General features: G+C 44.6%; 1 protein-coding gene across 3 annotated transcripts in view; it reads right to left on the reverse strand.

Annotated features, from left to right (window-relative positions):
• The window catches only part of prkcab (protein kinase C, alpha, b), a 69,893-nt gene that overhangs the window by 13,992 nt on the left and 36,658 nt on the right, over positions 1–19,243 (reverse strand). For 2 of the 3 annotated variants that reach the window (XM_061699737.1, XM_061699739.1), the window contains exons 4-5: positions 8,634–8,745; positions 6,271–6,399 (exon numbers count right to left, since the gene is read on the reverse strand). In XM_061699737.1, the coding sequence (XP_061555721.1) occupies positions 6,271–6,399; positions 8,634–8,745 (241 nt within the window). Of the gene's footprint in view, positions 1–6,270; positions 6,400–8,633; positions 8,746–19,243 lie in introns of those variants that run through there. The other variant, XM_061699738.1, reaches the window with a different exon arrangement.

Raw genomic sequence — 19,243 nt, forward strand, 5'->3', positions numbered from 1 at the left:
CGAATTGTCTTACTCGTGGGGACGAAGCGCGTGCTACTACATGGGCCATAAACTGGGTATCGAGGTTGTGAATGAAATGCTCAAAAGGGCTTTCCGTAGGCAAGCAACTTGTACTGAATTTAATAACAAGCGCGCGCACACACAACAAAACTGTGATCAAGGACCGACTCGACTGTCGGTTGTTGCTTGGATACGAGAGCGCGTGTGTGCGTGTTTCGTCCCCTCTGCTGGCGCCGTGTGTGCGACTCGCCATCGCAGAATATGCGTGCACGCGCTTTCTTGCATCCGTTTGCTTTTTGCGACTCGTTTGGACGAAAACGATGACAACACGCGTGGAACGTGAGTTCCTGAGCACGCAAGAAAGAAATTACAAGAAATTATTTGTATATAATATATCGTCTACAAAAAAAGGATCACTGTTCATGTTGCCCAGTGTTATTAATTATAACATTATTGCACAAGTCATTTTGAACTTATCTGTCACCGCAGCAATAAAAAAAATACCAATTTCCTTGCAAAAAAAAAAAAAAAATATATATATATATATATTTATTTTTTGTTAATGTTTGTGTCGATTCTTAGTCATCGGGGTCATCTGTAAAAGGTCGAATCGAAGCAACTGCACGCTTTGTTGAATTAGCTGTTGTTTTCATTAATTTTTTTTTTGCCCAAAAAACGTTCCATAATGATTTAGGCAATTATGCTAACAACAATATGAGCGATACCATGATTTGAAATTTCACACAGGTTTTACATTGTTGTAAAATTGTATTATATTATTGTTATTATAGAATTATTTTAAAATATTTAATAAAGTGTGAATGTGAAAAAAGACAAATTGGATTTTCAAGTTCCTCAGAGTTGAATTGTGTCAAATGTTCAGAGGATAGTTCGATTAAATGTATTTATTACCGTATATTGTTGCTGTAACTTGAATTGTTTTCAATTCATGTTTTATAAAATGTGAAATGTTTTTAAAAAATAGTGGAAACCTCTTTTCTTCAGGTTTCAGATTAAAAAAAGATTTTTATTGGACAGCAGCAATATTTTACATTGTAACACAATTGAACATTGCAGCCTATGTTACACTCATTGTCCACTGTGAGTTTTTTGTTTTGTTTTGACCATTCTCATAAACATGTAAATTGGCTCTTGCCTGTACCAAACTTTTGGTTGCGCTGCGCTTTATTATTTTTTATAAAGAAGCCTCGTTACATAATACTACATTATTTCATCATATTTACATTGATTATGCACAACAATCGCAAACGTTTACCGTGTCGACTGTATGTACAGTAAATGGAGTGGTTCCCAAACGTCAAAACCCAGGTTCATAATCTATCGAAACAAATCTTTGACACCTGAGTTCAATAGTTGCTTGGCATCCGAAATAAAAGCGGCCAAATGTGACACGTCACCCGGATCCCCGCTTCGGGCGGCCGTGCGTGCGGTGCAGCGTGATCTCACGAAAAGGCTTTGAAATTCAAATGTGTCGTTGCATAACAATGCCATGTGCGAGTTAAGGATGTCTGATAATCTGGAGGGGGAGGAAGGAGGGGGTGGGGGGCAGCGAGGCCAAAATATGAGCTGGCCGCATCCCCGCTGTGCGCTGCCAGAGATCCGAGCGAGCACGCAGCGACGACAGCGAGCATTTTGTTGTCTTCTACTGAGTGTTAAATTTGAAGTTAAATTGGCAACTTTATTTACGTACCTAAACACCTTTTGAACCACTGACCTACATTAAACAACCTGCATTCACACGTGAATTTACATTCATTTATTTCCAACAGTCTATTCTCTTCATTTTGGAAACATTTTGTTGCACTGCGTCCAGCCAATGTAAATGTATGGTCCATTGTTCTGTCCAATCAGATTTCAGCCTGTGTGTGTGTGTGTTGCCATGTCAATTTAACCTGCCCAGGGTCTTCACCATCAGTCGTGTTGGCCCATGTAACTTCAACTTCATTAGCAAGGGGCACGGCAACATTCACTCCAGAAGCCCGATCGTGACGGAGAGTCCGCTGCCGACCCGAGGCGAGCATGTCAGCCGTGGGAAACCTCGCCCTGAGCGAGCCACTGTGTGCGTGAAGCTCACATGCGTGTTTGCAGGCCTTTTCTTGACACTTCAAAATAAAACATCTGCCGATGCCCTCTGGTTACTTCTCTGGGAAAAAAAAAAAAAAGTGGTGGTGTTGGCAGGAGGTAAGGAGCAGACTTTAGCAGTGATGACAGAAGGAGGATGAAATGAGCAACACTACATCATCAAAACACCTGGAGAGCTACAGGAAGTCAAAATGGAGGAAAATGTGGAATTTGGAGCAAGAACAGCTCCTGGGAAGACTTTTTACTGGGAGCCAATGAATGCAGCTCAAACGATTTCTCCTGGTGTTGCCCAGGGCTCCGTCTGAGAGCCTCTTCTCTTCATAACTACCTCCTCTCTACAATCGTTCCATCAGTTCAATGTACATGATCAGCGTTAAGCAATGTAACTTCAACCAGGGGTGCTTGAAGGGGAGGAAAGCGATGACTTCTTTCACGAGGCTGCAAATCACTGGCCACCCTGAATTCCACTTCCACCTCTGTGCCAACAAACCCTTCCTCCTTCATTGCTTGTTGACAACCTCTCTTAAATGACATCCAATTTGAAACGAGTCCAGACTCATTCATTGAAGATGAGCATATTTCAATGAACCTCATTGAGGCTCACGCATGCGGTGCCTTCTTGGAATCGATTCGCTCCGTTATTCGTCGTCATTAGTTTGCAGCTGTGTGCATCCTGGTGAAAATTTGAATTGTTAGCACTTAGCAACATGAAATCTGGTTGGCATGTCGAGCATAAGTTGACCTACCAAAAAGTCACGCTTGAAAAGTCTGTCATTCTGGTGGGAAGTGGCCATTTCCAGGTGTTCTTCCGATACAAACTTGTGCTAGATAGTGTGTCTGATTGCTACCAGCCGGAAGGGTGACGTTAAATTGCTAAACATCGGCGTTTTTGTCATTGCATTGAAACTCTAATAACTCAGCTCCGCAAGGTCAGAGCTTGACTAAACGCTTTATTCATAACGGTCATTTCCTGAAAAGATAGACGCAATAACTCAGCACCTGATACTGTACAATGGAATCAAAGCCAGTGAGGACGAATGAGGGCTAACTGGAAATGAATAGAGAAAAGGCAAAACTCTGAGGAATACTGGTCTGAATCAAGGTTTAGTTCCAATTTGGACATTTAGCGGGCAGTCCGTTGTTGCGCTCAGCACTTTTTCCTGATTCATCAGTGCAACAACTGGGCCAGCTCCCATTTCCAAGATGGCCACACCCGTGAAACCAGGCTTCACCTGCCGCAAAAAAACATCCCGCAAAATACGGTTGCGATATTGCCGGAGGACTCAGAAAGTACAGGAGGTAGTGCTTGAGCTTGGCTGCCGGTGCACGTTAGCCAAGCGGATGTTATTTACCATCTTTCGTGAAATATCCATACATCGTACAAATGTCTAAAGGTTAGAAATTTAAATTCAGGGGCAACAAAGAGAGAATTCAGGAAGAGTTGTGCCTCAATACTTTTGTCCGTAGAGTCGTGCAGGATTTGCAATGAAGCCGAGGGACAAGCGACGTTAATATGACGAGAAGGGAAATGATGACGAGGAACGCGGTCCTGCCCGGGAAACCTGACAGATTTGCATGTTTTGTTGTCTGGAAAGATTTCATCGAGTTCACGCTGAACCACACAGAACCACCCCCCCCCCCCCCCCCCCCCCATCTCCCACCCCACTTGTCCGCAGAAGCCAGAGGGCAGACGGAAAAAAAAACAAAAGAAACAAGAAGAAGCGGCTCAGGCTGCACAGCGGCCATTAGAGAGCTGAGCCTGAACCAAAACACGACACACACAAAAGAACATCCACTTCCACTGCCTCCAGTTCTCTTTTCAGACCCAACATATATTGGAGCAGTGATTTTGGTTCTTTCCTAATGCTATACATCATCCACATACGATAGTTATTCATTCACACATCTTACTTACTTTTCAACTTTTGCCATACATCAGTTGTATTTTTTTGTACATCATTATTTGACAAAACGGACGCGTGTCGGCCTTTCCGGTTCGGAGAAACGGTCGCTCCCCACTTTGAGGCCGACAACAGCGTCGGCTCGTCTTCTGCCCCATTTTGCTTTTATTTTACGGTTCCCACTCATTGACGACGACACGCAGGACATCAAAAGGAAACATCGTCGTCCTCAGGAGACGAACTAAACACTCACCAGTGTAAATGAAGTGTGAAGTAGAGTGTACGCACGATGTAAGACCACCGTGGATACACGCCTTCTCCATTTCCAGCGGGGGGGGGAGTCCACAAATCAATCACACTCTCGCTTTCTGCTGTGTGTGTTTTTCCTGTTTGAGAATCGCTCAGCACCGCATCAATCACTCGCACCTCATTTCGCTGCGTGCGTGTGTGTGCATGTGTGTGCGCGCGACAGAGAGAGGGCGGAAGAGGTTACACGAGTGACCCAGCTGTCACTTTCCGTTACCTCCCTAAGGGTTATTATGCTGCGCTCTTCTCCAGTCCAGGTGCAGCTTTTGAGTGACGGGCTCTTTCGGAAGCGTTGCCACGCCAACACACAATATAGCGAGGGAACACTGCATATACAATATAGATAGATACTCATCCCGCGATGGAAATTAAATCAAAGGTTCCATTTTTTTGTACGGCTCTTGTACTGGATTTCATGACATTGTGCAGTCGTTCCTAATAAAGTGACCTTCCCTTTTTCTGAATGGCCGTCAGAGGCCTTCTCCGCTCCCATTGGCCGTCGCCTCCATCTCTGCGCTCTGCGTTTAATTGGTCCCCTCTGACGGGGAGCCGCACTCTCGCCGCTCTCCTCCTGTGAGTCTTGTGTGTGAGGATGGTAACCATGGAGACGGCCACTCTATCCCTCCGGGTTCAACTGTATTTTCTTTCAATGGAGACATGCCTCCCCCCCACACAATTTGAAACAATTCCTACATATTTTAATAACAAGGTTGTTACACGCTTTGGTTAAAATACTCCAAGGGTTAAAAAAAAAAATACAATAAAGATACTTTATACACCCTATTTTTTTGTCTTGCTGATATTAGCCAGTTTTTAGAGGCACGTCGAGTGCAAGTAAGTGACGGAACAACTAATCAGACTCCAGCTCCTGATGTCACTCACTCGGCCACACCCATTAAAGGCACACATGCAACACAAGAATACAACGGTACATAGACTAATTACACTTTTAAAGTTGATTGATTTGCATTCTCTTTTTTAAATGTTTCATTATTGTCACGATGAGGGTTGTCGAAGGCGAGGACGGCAAGGCAAAAAGGTGGAGGTCCCGAGTGCAGGGAAGCAGGGACGCAAGGCAGGAATGCAGGAGTCTCAAAAAATTATATTTCATTTCCAAAAAAGGCAAACAGGGAACACCGATAAAGCGAACTCAACGAAGTCCAACAACAGATAACCAAAGAAACACTTCGATAAACCTAAAACTGGAAACCAACTATGACTCTGGTGGGTAAGGCGTGGAACAGACAGGGACAATGACATAGTGCAACGACAATGAACCGGCAAGAAGTGAAAGAAACCAGGGAACTAAATACAAACAGATTGACGAGACAACGAGGAACAGCTGGACAAGACACCAGCCGCCGGAGGGAGCCGATTGGTCGACACGAGGCAGAAGGTTGACCGCAACAGGCGGAAACAATGAACTAAACGAGCGCACGACAAACATGGAACACAGGAAAACATGGAACAACACTAAACACAACCCAAACCGTGACAATTATATTTGTATACAATACAGTGGATTTTGTTTTTGGGGCAAAAATCAAGGTAGCGCTTATTTTTTGTATCCGATTCATTCAAAAGTCCATTTCCCATAGGACGTCCTCTTAAAAGCTCACCGTGGACGTGAATAAGTGGTGCACCAAAGACAGCCTTCCTTTTTAAAATTCACCCCTGGTCGTTATTTTGCCTGTTTTGTCCACATGAGGTGGCACATCGAGGTCGAGGCGGCGCATATGCGCACCCAGAATGCATCGGCCGTGTCCCAGTGTGCCCGGCGCACGAACGCACGAGTCCGAAACCCTCCGCTTTAGAAACACCAACCAGCACGGAGATTAGCGTGAATAGCGCGCAAATCTTTCACAACATCTCCCAGTCACAGCAGGGGAGTCGCTTCCGCACGTCATCCTCGCACGCGCGCGCGCGCGCGTCAGTGAAGCCACACTGCGTTGCGACCGACCTGTGACGTGAAGCCTGTCGCCGCTGACCTCAATCTTGAGGAAGAGGCGACCCCGGCGCTCCGTGTGGTCCGTCCCGCACAGGCTGGGCACGTTGACCACGCACGTCTTGTGCACGTTCATGTCGCAGGCTGGACGCGACGAGATGAAAGGCAAAGGAGAACAAAAAGCGGTTAGCTTTCAAAGAAAAAAGAAATAAAAACGATCAGCATTGAGACGTAAACAGATGGAGATACTTGGCTTGCATTCAGGAAGGAGGAGAAATGAGTTGGAAAAACATCTTCTGCGAGTTGATCTGACGGTGGTGTAGGGCAGCGTGGGATCAGTTCCCACTCAGTGACGGTGTGAATGTGAGTGCGAACGGTCGTCCGTGTCTACATGTGCCCTGCGACTGACTGGCGACCGGTTCAGGGTGTAGTCCGCCTTTCGCCCGAAGTCAGCTGGGATAGGCTCCGGCGCTCCGCGACCCTAACCAGGATAAGCGGATGGATGGAAAATGGACGGAAACGGATGGATCTCTACCGGCGACGTCTATCGCCGTATCTATTTTGATCTACATCGGTACATACTGTATGGAGTGCACTCACGGGACAAGTCATTAGGTACACTAATGATATCATTGGAGGGGATTATTATTATTATTATTACATTTGTGTGACACTTCATAGATCCACCACACCCGCAACCCTGGTGAGGATAAGCGGTACAGCAACTGCGTGGAAGAAACTAGAAAAGGTGCTCATTGGATCGGGTGTACCTAATGCTGTGTCCTGTTAGTGCAGAAGATCGTACATGACAAAGTACACGCAAAGAAGGAGAAGGGACATCGTCTCTCCAGCTCCTGTTGATCTCCCGCTCTTTTCCCCAACACTTCACGTCACCTTTCCCGCCTCCGCTCGGCCGACCTGTAAATCCGACACGCCGCGAGGAGACAAGGACACGGACGAGCGACGGGCGGGGGAGAGACTCGCCATGGCGATGGCCTCCCCCGTGCCAATTTGTTCTGCCCTGCTCCCATTACCATCTGCGATCAGGCCTCCGAGCGGAGACCCGCAGATGGATGGAGAGAGCCAGAGAAGGCGATGGATGGAGATGAATTGAAAAGATGAGGGGGCCGCCGTACCGAGAGGAAAGAAATGTGAAAAATGGGGGAGAAAAATGGGGATATAAGAGGAGGACAATCCATCCATCTGCCCATTTTACAGACAGTGAACCCCCGTTTTAGACACACTTGCCAAAGGTGAAAAGCTGTGTTACAGAGACCATAAAACACTTTTTTGGAAACATATTTCAAGAGCACACATCCATCCATCCATCCATCCATTTTCAACCGCTTATCCGAGGTCGGGTCGCGGGGGCAGTAGCTGCGCAAACCACTTCCGCATTCGGCAAACCTGGTCAAAGCCCTTCCTTCTGGTGACTGGCGCAGCCCTATGGCAGGAGACCCGGGAAAAAAAAAGCGCCCGCCGAAATAGTCAACGTCAACGCTGTCTTTTGTTTTACACAGGAAGTCTTCAAGAGCTGACAATATCCCATGTTTGGGCTTTGTTCATGTTTACATTTATGATATAAATTTGTCCCAAAAAATGATATACGTTACACATGACTATATTCCGCATATAGCGGATTGTAAGCATAAAATGTATAGAAGATTCAAACACAGAACGCAGACACGCTAACCACTGTCGTGTGGCGCAGAGGACTATACTGTGGTAGCTCAAACGTTTGGTGTTTGACCAAACATTCTGTGAAAAAAATATAGCCTGAAGTTCCATCTATTTTGCATACGTGAGCCGTCAGTGGCCCTCAGTCGACCTCATTTCAGCCAGCATCGATGTGTGGACGACGCATGTGTTTTTTGCTTTTTCTAGTTTACACCTTCACTTGACTTGTTTGCGCTGTTTGACAAGAAGGACCCCTGAGTGAAGATATAGACTATCATGCTAGCTTCTCATGCTCACGAGCTAGCTTGTCACTTCATCAAAAGCTACTAGTCAGTCATCAGCCAGCTAGCTAGCACAAAATGCTAACATAGCAGTCAACACCTTCCATCTGTGCTCCTTCACGTCCATCAGCACAAACAGATGTGGACTCCGAGTTCTTTGTCATATGCGTGTGATATGTTTTCATGTTTTCCATGACATTTTATACAAGTGGCGTGGTTCAAGTTTGGTAGTGCAGCATTAATTAGCCCTCTTCGAAGTAGGAAGAAGAAGGCACAGGATGTGAATCCTACTAAGAAAGACGGCGAGAGGCATTTGAGCGGAAACTGTGGACTCGGGTTCATTCTTTGACCGTTTACTGCACTCCCATCTGTTCTCGTTAGGGATGGTACAAAGAGAGGATCCACGGGCGCCGCACTCACTGTCACATTTCATGCCCTGGTGGATGAGGCCGTACAGCAGAGAGCCACAGTGGTCGCAGAAGGTGGGACTGCCGTAGGAGTGGATTTTGAACTTGTGCTTGCTTCTGGGATCCTGGAAACACGACAGCACGAAGCACGGTTAGCATGTTAGCGCGAGATCGTGATGCGCAACCAGTCAATCACTTCATTGGTTCCAAAATGATTATCGATATTTATGACAAATAATAGATCTTTGTAAGGTAGCGTCCTGTGAGACCTTTCCAAAATAGAACGTGCCCAGACACCGGTGTAATGAACGCCTTACGGCTGCATAATCTCAATAGAACCACTTCTCGCTGAACTTTCCTCCTGAACGGTAGCCGCAGATTACAAAGAATGTAAAAGACCCATCCGTCCATTTTCTGTGGTGCTTATCCTCAACAGGGTCAGAGGTGAGCTGGAGCCTATCCCAGCTGACTTGCAACATCATCTCACAATTACACGCACAAACAGTGAATGAATGGCCAGGCGGAGGAAAAGCAAATAAAGCAGAAATATCCATCTGGAAGGGAAATGTCAGGCCTTTGTCAGCGTGTGGGAATGTGTAAAGTTTGCCTTGCTCGTGTGTCACTTCTCTCCATCTTGTCATTCTGGAAGGCGTCCCGGCATCTTTCGCCCATTTCGGTGCGCCAGTGTTGCACGGGCACAAATACGCGCAGTGAATGGACAGCGCGTGCCGCGTGCCGCGTGCCGGGAGACGGCGAATTGAGCAGCTGTTTACGTTGGCCGGCACATCTGGCGCAAAGATCTTTTCTGCAAGCAACTGGGGATTGATGCTCTGATAGCCTTCCTGGAACCCAAATTCAAATGTTGACACTTGGTTTTGATTACCTCTGCCGAGCGCCAACGTGATAGGTTTGCTCTTCGGATTGCACGAATACTACCAAGACGATTTCCTTGAAAGTGTGGAATGGTGTCGCGCGCAGGGAGAAACCATTTGGGGCGAGAATAGAGAGAATTACGGAAGTTTTTACGGAGAATTAATGGAAGTCCTGTCGATCAATTTCTTTTAATGAGCCGGCGACACATCGACAACCGCACTGCAACAGAAAAAGGTGACCCCGCATCGGGTTTTGAGGCTGCACATGCAATATGCTGTCCTTTATTATTCATTTTTGAACCACAAGAACGTGGCGCGATTCTCAAGGAAGAAACGGACGGCCACAAAACAGCAGGCGAGTTTAAACATTTGTTGTCGGATGTCGGCAATGATGGAGCCGACGGCACAGAGACTCTCCACGCTTTGCTTTCCAGCCACAAGTACATATAAGCGCAGGTATTTATGGCCAATCAAAATAGCAGATTACTGTACATAACAACAATTCGCAAGAAAGCCCGTCCGCCAAGACACGCTATTCACAAAACATTAGCGATGCAGGGCTTTCAGATCAAATTTCGGGATTCACCTAAAATGCACAACCTGCTGTTCCCTAACAAGAACCTGAACAGCAAAATTCACAACAGGTGTTTTTCCTTTGAATTTCCAAGGGCGCCCACTTCTGTGCCTTTCTGTGAGTCTCCCAGTCTCTGCGTCTCTATTGCAACCTGCTGATGACGCTCTGTGACACTCGAAACTCGGTGGCCACTTCCCTCCGAGGAAATCCTGTTTGAAGTACTGTTGATCAACTGTTACGTGTCGATTTGAATGGAATCAGGCAATACTGTGTATTGGTCCAATCGACGATCAAAAATGTTGCTTTTAGCCCTTGATGTTAACTCATCGGGCAGAATGGATTACGTTTGATCTCAAAGGACCTACTTTCAACATTAGTTTCTCTCCATGTTGACACGCACTTATAAAAAAATAAAAAAAATAAAAAATGCATAACATGGCTGCATAATGTCGAGTAGTTATTGTGCGATTGGCAGGAAATGACGAGTCCAGGAAAATTCTAATTGGCATGATGCCTTGCTATTTTTGCTCGTTGGCACCAGCCCAACTTGGGGGATGAGGGAGAAAAAAACAAACAGATGGTGCAGTAATTTATGCCTCTTCTGTCTCGGGGCCTCCTGGGTCTTCCTCCATTCTTTTGGGCTCCTTAAAGCCGTTCAACAATTGTGAGGATAGTCAATTTATCCTTAAAGAGCCTCGCTGAGAGACAGCAATAACGAAGATTCTGGCTACCTTCCGTCGATTTCTCTCATTGCCATTATCGTCCTTCCTTTACTACAGATGAAATATTTACAGGTTTCTCACACATCTGCGCCTTGCCCTCACTGTCTGTGTTACAATGTCGCTATTTTGCATCTTAAGTCACAGGTCATTTGAGATCCTGCAGAAGCGCAAAGAAGTCACAGGCGAGACGTTAATTCTGTTTACGGACTCGCTCGCGTGCGCGCCTTCATTATTTACCCTCCCTGCCCCGTGTTGATGTGCAAGAACCTGGAAAAGCGCATATAAACCCATTTCGTCACCTCGTCTGACCCATATAGAATCAGTTCAGTTCGTTTGTATTGTTTGTGTACACACAATTGGGTCTCCAGGGTGCCTGCCCACCCAAATGTGAAATTAAACAACCGAGTGGGCTTAAATCTTAAATTTGCCCATTTGTGAAAATGTCTCTTTCTCCGGCCAGCAGACGACATGGAAACACTGACGAGTCTGTCGTGTCCAAGCCAAAAAAGTCAACGGGGCTGCAGTGTTATTAGCCGCTAGCATTAGCTAACAGCGCTGCCAGCGTTAGCGTCTGATAACTGGCACAAACTCAATTGTCGACGTGGGGGAGGCTTGCTGAAGTCATGCGCCAGGCCGACACGAGCGCGTGCACGCACACACAAACGGACGAGCTCATTAGAGGGGGGTGGGACACGAGGCCTTCTCTGAAGCAGGCTCACCGGATTACAGATCGGCGGATTTGTCAACGATGAGATGCGTCGTCGATTACGGGGATGATGTCGACGTCGTTCTCCGATAACGTCGCGTAAATTGCTTAGCAAAGAGGTGGGAAAAAAACAAACAGAGAACACGCAGGGCTTTGGGCCTTTATCATGCCCGCTGTCGCTCTAATTAACAGGGGAAATCCCGTGTTTACATGGACGCACGCTGCACCTTTCATCACAAACCGACTTTGATCATCAAACACGGCATTTAATGAGGCCGACTAGGATATACACTAAAGTTTTCATCATTTTTGCAAACAATAGGAGCCGGGGTACTTCCAGATGCCCGAAAGTGACTGACTACCGCTGACCAGAACTGAAAAGCATAACAAAAACATTTGGACCAGCACATATACATTGAGCCCCCGCTCTTCGCAGGGGTTGGGGTCTAGGCCCGCTCACGAACAGCAAAAATCCCCGGATACCCATTAGAATTGCATTGAAATGGCTTTTTTTGTTTTTGTCCCCCAAAATATTATTGAAAAAGCAATAAGACAAACTGCCACTCAGCGTTTTTAGTGTTATTCCCCCCCAAAAAAAGAATAAATTGAAAATAAAATTGTAAAAAAAAAAAAGTGTTTTAAAATAGTGAAAATCAACCCAAAAGATAGGTGAATCTGCAGGTGCCAAACCTGGAGTATGCGGCAGTCTCGTGCTAGCGAACATCAGCGCGCTATTCATGTCACCGTCAAAGGAGCATTTTGCTATCAATTCAAGGTACAAGGAATCAAAAATAATAACCAGACAACCAGCAACCCTTTATTGCTCAGTGACTGTTTTTTTTTTTTTTTTTTGGTCATTGTCTTTATGTCACAAAAGTGTTCTCTGTCAATTGACCGTCTGTTGTCGTACTAGAGCGGCTGCGACTACCGGAGACAAATTCCTTGTATGTTTTTTGGACACACTTGGCAAATAAAGATGATTCTGATTCAATGAGTCAATCCCTCATTGATCATGTCTACCTGTCCTCAATGTTATTTTTTTAATCAATTTACCTGTTGAAATGAAAATTTCAGTCTGTATTCCCTCGGAAGCAATTTGTAACATGAACATGTAACGTCTTCTTTTCGACTTCGACTTTCCACATTCAAACAACGCCGGTTGAGAAGAAGCTGCTGTCCAGTATTTCTCCCGTTGTCGCAATTGTGCTGCCTTGGTCAAATGACATTTTGTTTGTTTGCTCGTAGTGTCGAGTTATTTTTTGCCACCCGGAAGAACAAAGTTTCAAGGGAGCAAAATGGGGATCAACAAAACTTTTGCAGACATCAATCGACCTTTCTTTTCTCCCAATGTGCTTTGCTGAGTCCTCATTTTACATGTGCTTTTATTAACGCTTCGACTTTGCTTCGCAAAGAAAAATAAAGGAGCGCAAACCTTGCTTTTTACATGCCTGCACATTAATCAGTGTGACATTGCCATGGAAACCGTGGCAACCGCATCCCCAGGTGGCTATTTCTCTCGATCCCTCTCTCACACGCATGCCGACGTTGCCTTTTGTTCCGGGTAAATTTAGGGACGTTTATTAGACATTTAGAGTCATTTGTGTGGGACTTCCAGGAAAGCATCAAAACTCAGCTTGTTTGTAATTGGCTCGAAAACGTTGTTTCACAAGTGAGGCTTTTATTTCGCATTCATTGCAGCCTTTCATCCACGCCCGGCCGTGACCACCTTATTCCGTCGTGCGCCGCTGAGGCCTTCTGTACTGCACACCACCCAAATGACTCAGCCTGAGAAGCCACAACTTCTTTTCCTTGCTGCTTTCTGCTGCGGACGAAAACATCAGCATGGAATAAAATTGCGTACCCACACTGAGATTTCGCTTCAGATGGAAATTGAATGTGCAAAACATGAACCCTGCGCTTAATTATACGAAAATGGAAAAGAAAAACTGGACATGGACAATGGGTCTTGGACATAAAAGTTAAAAAAATGAATCTAAATACATTTTTGAAAAAAAACCTTTTTGTTAAAGATTGAATGCCAATGTATTTATGGTTAAAATTTAAAAACAAGTGCAATGTACTGCATCTTCGAGTGTGCCTAACAGTTTTAAATGCACTTCATTTGTATCTCCCTTCATTTTATTGCCATCAGTTAGGATATTTTCATTCATTTTAACATGTTGGATTGTATGTTATAAATGCAATTCATGTATTGTAACCATTTTCTATTCTATTTAATTCAGTCACTCTTTTGCATACCACTAGAGGGAGCCCACATACCACCCTTTGAGGATCACTAATAGAGACACAGTATATTGATAGCAAAATAACTTTTTAAACTTTTTATTTGAAACATCGTTTGCACAGTTAATAAAGATGTTACGACGATTTTTTTCCCCTTCAAAATCTCTTGGATTTTGTTTGACAGTTCCACTGACACGAGAAATTATCTGGCCTATGTGTGTTGAAATTAAGAAAAACAATGTCGTTTTTGGGGTACAGTAAAAAAATCCTGCACAATTACACACACTAAATTTGTGTGAGAACATATGGATCATTTTTTAATTGATATAAAAAAAAACTAAATTGGGTGGTTGACGGAGCAATAGTATGGATAAACACTAAACGTTCAACGAATGTAACAAACTCAATGTCAACTGTCGAGAGAGCACGCATCTACTGTACCGGATAACACGACAACACCATAACCTTCTATTACAATAATCACAATACATTTGAAGTGACAGGCAGCACCCACAGGATTCGATAATAATCATCTTTCTCTTCGCTGAGGATGAGCGCACGGAGCGCAGGGCTCACGGGGCATGGAAACGTCAACAAGGCAACGAAGCCGGGGGGATTTCGGGATGCATACTGAGTTTATGGAATACAGAAGCTAAAGAGTTTGAGCCCCATTGCAGCATGGGATGCAATTAAGCACTTCGCACCTCCGTGTGCATTCTGTGACAGTGATGTGTTAGGGTTAAAAGTTGGTTTGATAATATTGTGTATTGAGGGCAGAAGTAACGATGGTGCTCAGAATTGTCCACTCGCAACTATCATCGAAATAAACCTTACCGATGCCATTTCTGCACCTGTAAAGTTGAATGAATTGAATTGACTTCATTTCGATAGCATTTACAGATTGGACAATAGGGGTCTCAGGATTGACCCCTGCGGAACCCCACAGGTCAATAAAAGACAATGTGAAGAAATAAACTGCTTTTTTCAAGTGTACTGTACATTTGTGTGGCATTCGTGTGTTGGATTTGTGCCTTTAAGGGGTGTGGGCTAGTGAGTGACATCAGAAGCTGAAGTCAGGTTGGCCAGTTAGTCTCTGTGTGAGTGTCTGGGCGTGTGTTGTGGCTTACAGCAGCTAGTGGCTCCATTTTCTATTTGTGTTTGACTGTTTGTCCTGTTCAATAAATGACACATAGTGCATTGGCGACTGTGGCTCTCCTTGCCCACATCTGAGGGCATTAAACCACTTGAATTGCTCCAACTTTCAATCAAGCGGCGGCGACTCTTAGGCTTGCTCGTATCTTGAAGTTGGGCTAATATACCAAAAAATGACCAGGCGACAGGTCGAAACTTGAAAAGTTGGGGCACAACCAAAACCAGGGGAGAAAAAGTGTTTAGTTAACTGTTTGGTTTATCGAGAAAGAATGTACTCAAACTGCTCACATTCAAATGTTTTTGTTTTTTCTCTCACAATTTTCAGGCACTTTATTTCATTATATTAGAGCACTCCTCAAATATTTGTAAAGAATCAACAATTTGCATTAGCGATTATTGATTCTAACCCCAACCCTAACCCACCTAATTTCTATATTAAAAATCACTTAGTTTCTTATGTAATATTAAAACTTTTTGAGTTGGTGAATTTCCATTAGCTGTCATTCTAGCCGGCTATAATCATCAACATTATCCCCAAAAAATATAAAATACAAATTATTTGACTCTGTGTGTCTTGAATGGATTATATGAATTTCACAGGATACTCTTATTTATTAAGATGCAGCTGTACGTCTCAAACATCCATCTCGGCCATGCGTACGCGTTACGTTGGAAGTGCGAGCGACCACTCTGGCCGTCCAGCAGAAGATTACCGATGCGCCGCCGCTCCGCTGCGTACGCTATGTGCGACCTCACGATTTACTGCGGGGAAATTGCGTAAGCCGCAGCTGTTCTCTGTTGGCTTCGTCGTGAGTGACGGAGACGCAGCTTTGCTCCCGACCGACTAAGCTCCAGGCGGCTTACGAATCTGACCATTTCATCCGAGCCCCTCGCCTCCTTGTTGAATGACGTCCTTTTTCTCCTATCTGTCAATTAATGACAGATAGGTGAAAAAAAAAAAAGATCGGCGGCGGGCCGCTAATCCGCGAGGTGTTAGCGAGTCGGGAATGCCGGATGATCCGTACGATCTATACTTTCATGATTACACGGGGGGACGTGATGACATGAGATGATAAGATGGCCTACGACTGTACAATTCACTCAAGATAAATGCATACAGCTTTGCAATACTAAAGCTTTACTTGTGCTTTTAATTCGCCCTCTACTATGTTCATCTAACACTGTGTGTTCTCACATTACGGTGAAAATACCAAACAGAATTGATAAGGTTAGAACGTAGCAAAGAAACGTTTTATTTATCGATCAATTATTTTTTCGATGAATCGAAGAATTGGATAAAAAAACAGTTTAATTTCAATCCCTTTATTAAAAAACAGGACATTTCAAATTGAAAAAGTGCACAAACAACAGGTCTTAAAGCTCTTAAAGTCAGTCATTGCCAACTGTGGGCCTGTGAAGCCCTTTGAGACTCTTTTGGGATTAAGGGCTACACAAATAAACTTCAAGAAAAATAACATTTCATAATATTTGACTGAAAACACATGCAGTAATAATGTAATTAAATAGAATGTAGCAAATTAAACAGTGTGTGCATCATGATTCATTGAATGCCGCTCCTTCTATTGTACGTGACGTGACCACCGGGGGGCGGTATAACACAGTCATGTGGAGACAAACAAACAAGAGTTTTACAACTGCTGTAAATGACTCAGTAAACTGCAGTAATGTTAGTCAGTTTCCACAGGTGATATGGCTGTGAGTATTGTTATATTGTCTGTCTACATGTGTTGCTGCATCGTATCGTTATAACGCCGCCACAAACAAGCTCCTCCTATTATTTCTTCATCTTGATTGAGGCAAACTGATGCGTCAGTCAGAGTCCCCGCCAAGCCGAAATATTCCCCAGAAACACAAGCGCCAAACACCCATACGTCCCGAAATAAACACTCCCTCCGGGGGGGGGGGGGGGGGGGGGGGGGGGGGGGGGTTGACATTCAGCGTCTTCACCGCCACTTAACGCAATGGTGAAGGTTGAGGATGAGACCCGTGACGTCCCCGGCGCAGCGCCGCAAACTGGCCCGGCGCCTCGTGGGGAAAATTGATTGCCGTGCTTTGTCTGTACTTTCATCTGAGGGAACCGGCAGCGCGGCTCTCCTGCTCGCGCGACGACGTGACTTACAGTGCTTGTTAAAGGCCTACGAGGAGCTACAGGAGGATTGCAAATGTCAGCTTGTCGCTCCGAATGAATGCAAATGTGACTCATGCCGCTTTGCGTAAATCTTACGAATTGCGAACAGACGGAACAAAATCTCGTTTAAGGTGGATAAAAAAAAAGCAAAGGGTCCAAGTGAGAAGGCCCCGTAAAACACGGAGGCCGTCAAAATTACACACGGCATTAATTCTACGCAAAAACGCAGTATAACAGCACGCAACAGTGCCACGTACATCATGTGGAGCAGTTCACAATCAATAATTATCCAATAACATGACAAAAATGCTGAGTATCAAATGTATTTATTAATGGTGCAGCTTGCTACAAAGTCAAAGTTGGCAGTAATAAGATTTGCTCCTACCAAGCCATTCGAGGATGGAATTTGGCACTGGGAGGGCGAATTTGAAATCTGATTTTCTTTTTCATTTCTAAAATTGTTTGTTACCTCGACCAGCACTGTTGTTCTTCTTCCTGGGCAACTGAGTTTGGCCTGGCAACAACTCCAGGCTGTAATCTGATAGCATGTGGTTCATCATTCGTTTATATTGCACATTTTTAAGCTGCAGTAACAATCGTTGCAAAGACAACACAAGGAATGTCTGTAAATACTGTTTGTATGCTTTGTTTGTATGCGTTGCTGCTCCGTGTGTTTTAAAGTAGCAGTTGTTTGAAGATTTATTATTAGCCGACCATCTATGTTAACTTCCGTTAGCCCGTCTATGGTGTTTCAAATGATCTGTTAGCGTTAAGCTAGTGAACTTCCATTTCCGAAAATTAGTTGAACATTTTGGTGTTTAAATATGCGATGTGGAATTCAGTTTTACAATAAACCTCAACTGGGAGTGACAAATAAACACAGGTTGCCTCTGATTTGGACAGTCTTCTTTTCATTTTCTCAAAGTGATGTTATACGAGAGGCTCTCCTTTCTTGCCTCCAAGAGTGAGAACAGGTGCGAAGGAATACTTTAAAAAGTGTCTTTTAATAATAATTACTAATGCGATTAAATGTGTTGGAAGTGTGTGGGAGGGGGTAAAAGTATTTTTTAAAAAAATTTCGGGTCTCCCTATATTGCAGATTTTCACCGATCGCAGGTGGGTCTGGAATGCATCCCAGCATGATAAACATGAGTTCACTGGATTGGCCAAATATCACAAATAATAATATTGCAATTGTTCTGTGCTTCCCATAGCAACACGTTTTTGCAAATGAGCATTTCCAGCCTTTGTTCAGTTTCCAAAAACCCAGAGAGCCATCGTCAAATATTTCCAAGCTTCTGACAAAGCAAAACAAGGGTGGCAGGGGCCCGCAAGGACTCTGCGCCTCTGTTGAGTTGCAGAGGACAGCGGCGGCATGTGGAGGAGTCAAACATCGGGAAGCAAAACACATTTTTTCACACCAACACGTCAACAGCTTGTGACTCACTTTCCCGGGAACAAAACTGGGAGGTGACGACTGCGGTTACTGGTCACAACGGGGAAAACGTCGACGTTTTTAGACATCGATTTGGCACAAAAACATGAAAAAAGCCCCCACAAAACACATCGCCCCACCCGACCCCGACTGATGTCCCCTGTGGTCTCTCCCGGTGGTGACATTAAACACTCCGCCGTCTCCGCCTCCAGACGGAGGAATAGGTCAGCTCCCCGGCTGCATTCCACACGCGCGCACACATTGTTTACCTGTTTGTTATGAACACCATGAATAGACGCATTTCATTGGCAATATACAGTAGCTAGCCAGCTCTATAAATGATTCATTAAATCCCATCGGATCAATTTTATTGCATGGCATTTACAGATAAGCCAAAACAAAGATCATTCGGGCAAATATTTGCTCTACTTTCATGTCTGCAAATTATTTTTTGGCTTATTAGGCTCCCTTGCAGCTAAAATGGTCGCCCCAAAATTGAATCATGTCGGCAGCTTAAGAAACCAAGCCAATACATGTTTACGTGCTGAAACGTGAAATGAAGTCTTATCTGATCAAATTTGCCTCAAGGTTTCCACAGATGTTATAATAATATAGCGCACAAGTTGCAAAAACACGGCAGCTACAACATTGAGCCGCCTCGTGGTCACAAACGCAAAATTGTTCCCCTTTTTTTGGAACCGAGTGTTCAAAAGGATGTCGGATAATGAGCCGCATGCTGCTTCACCAAGTCTACAAACAGACATTATCA

Source organism: Phycodurus eques, chromosome 16, assembly GCF_024500275.1.
Source record: "Phycodurus eques isolate BA_2022a chromosome 16, UOR_Pequ_1.1, whole genome shotgun sequence".
NCBI lineage: Eukaryota > Metazoa > Chordata > Actinopteri > Syngnathiformes > Syngnathidae > Phycodurus > Phycodurus eques.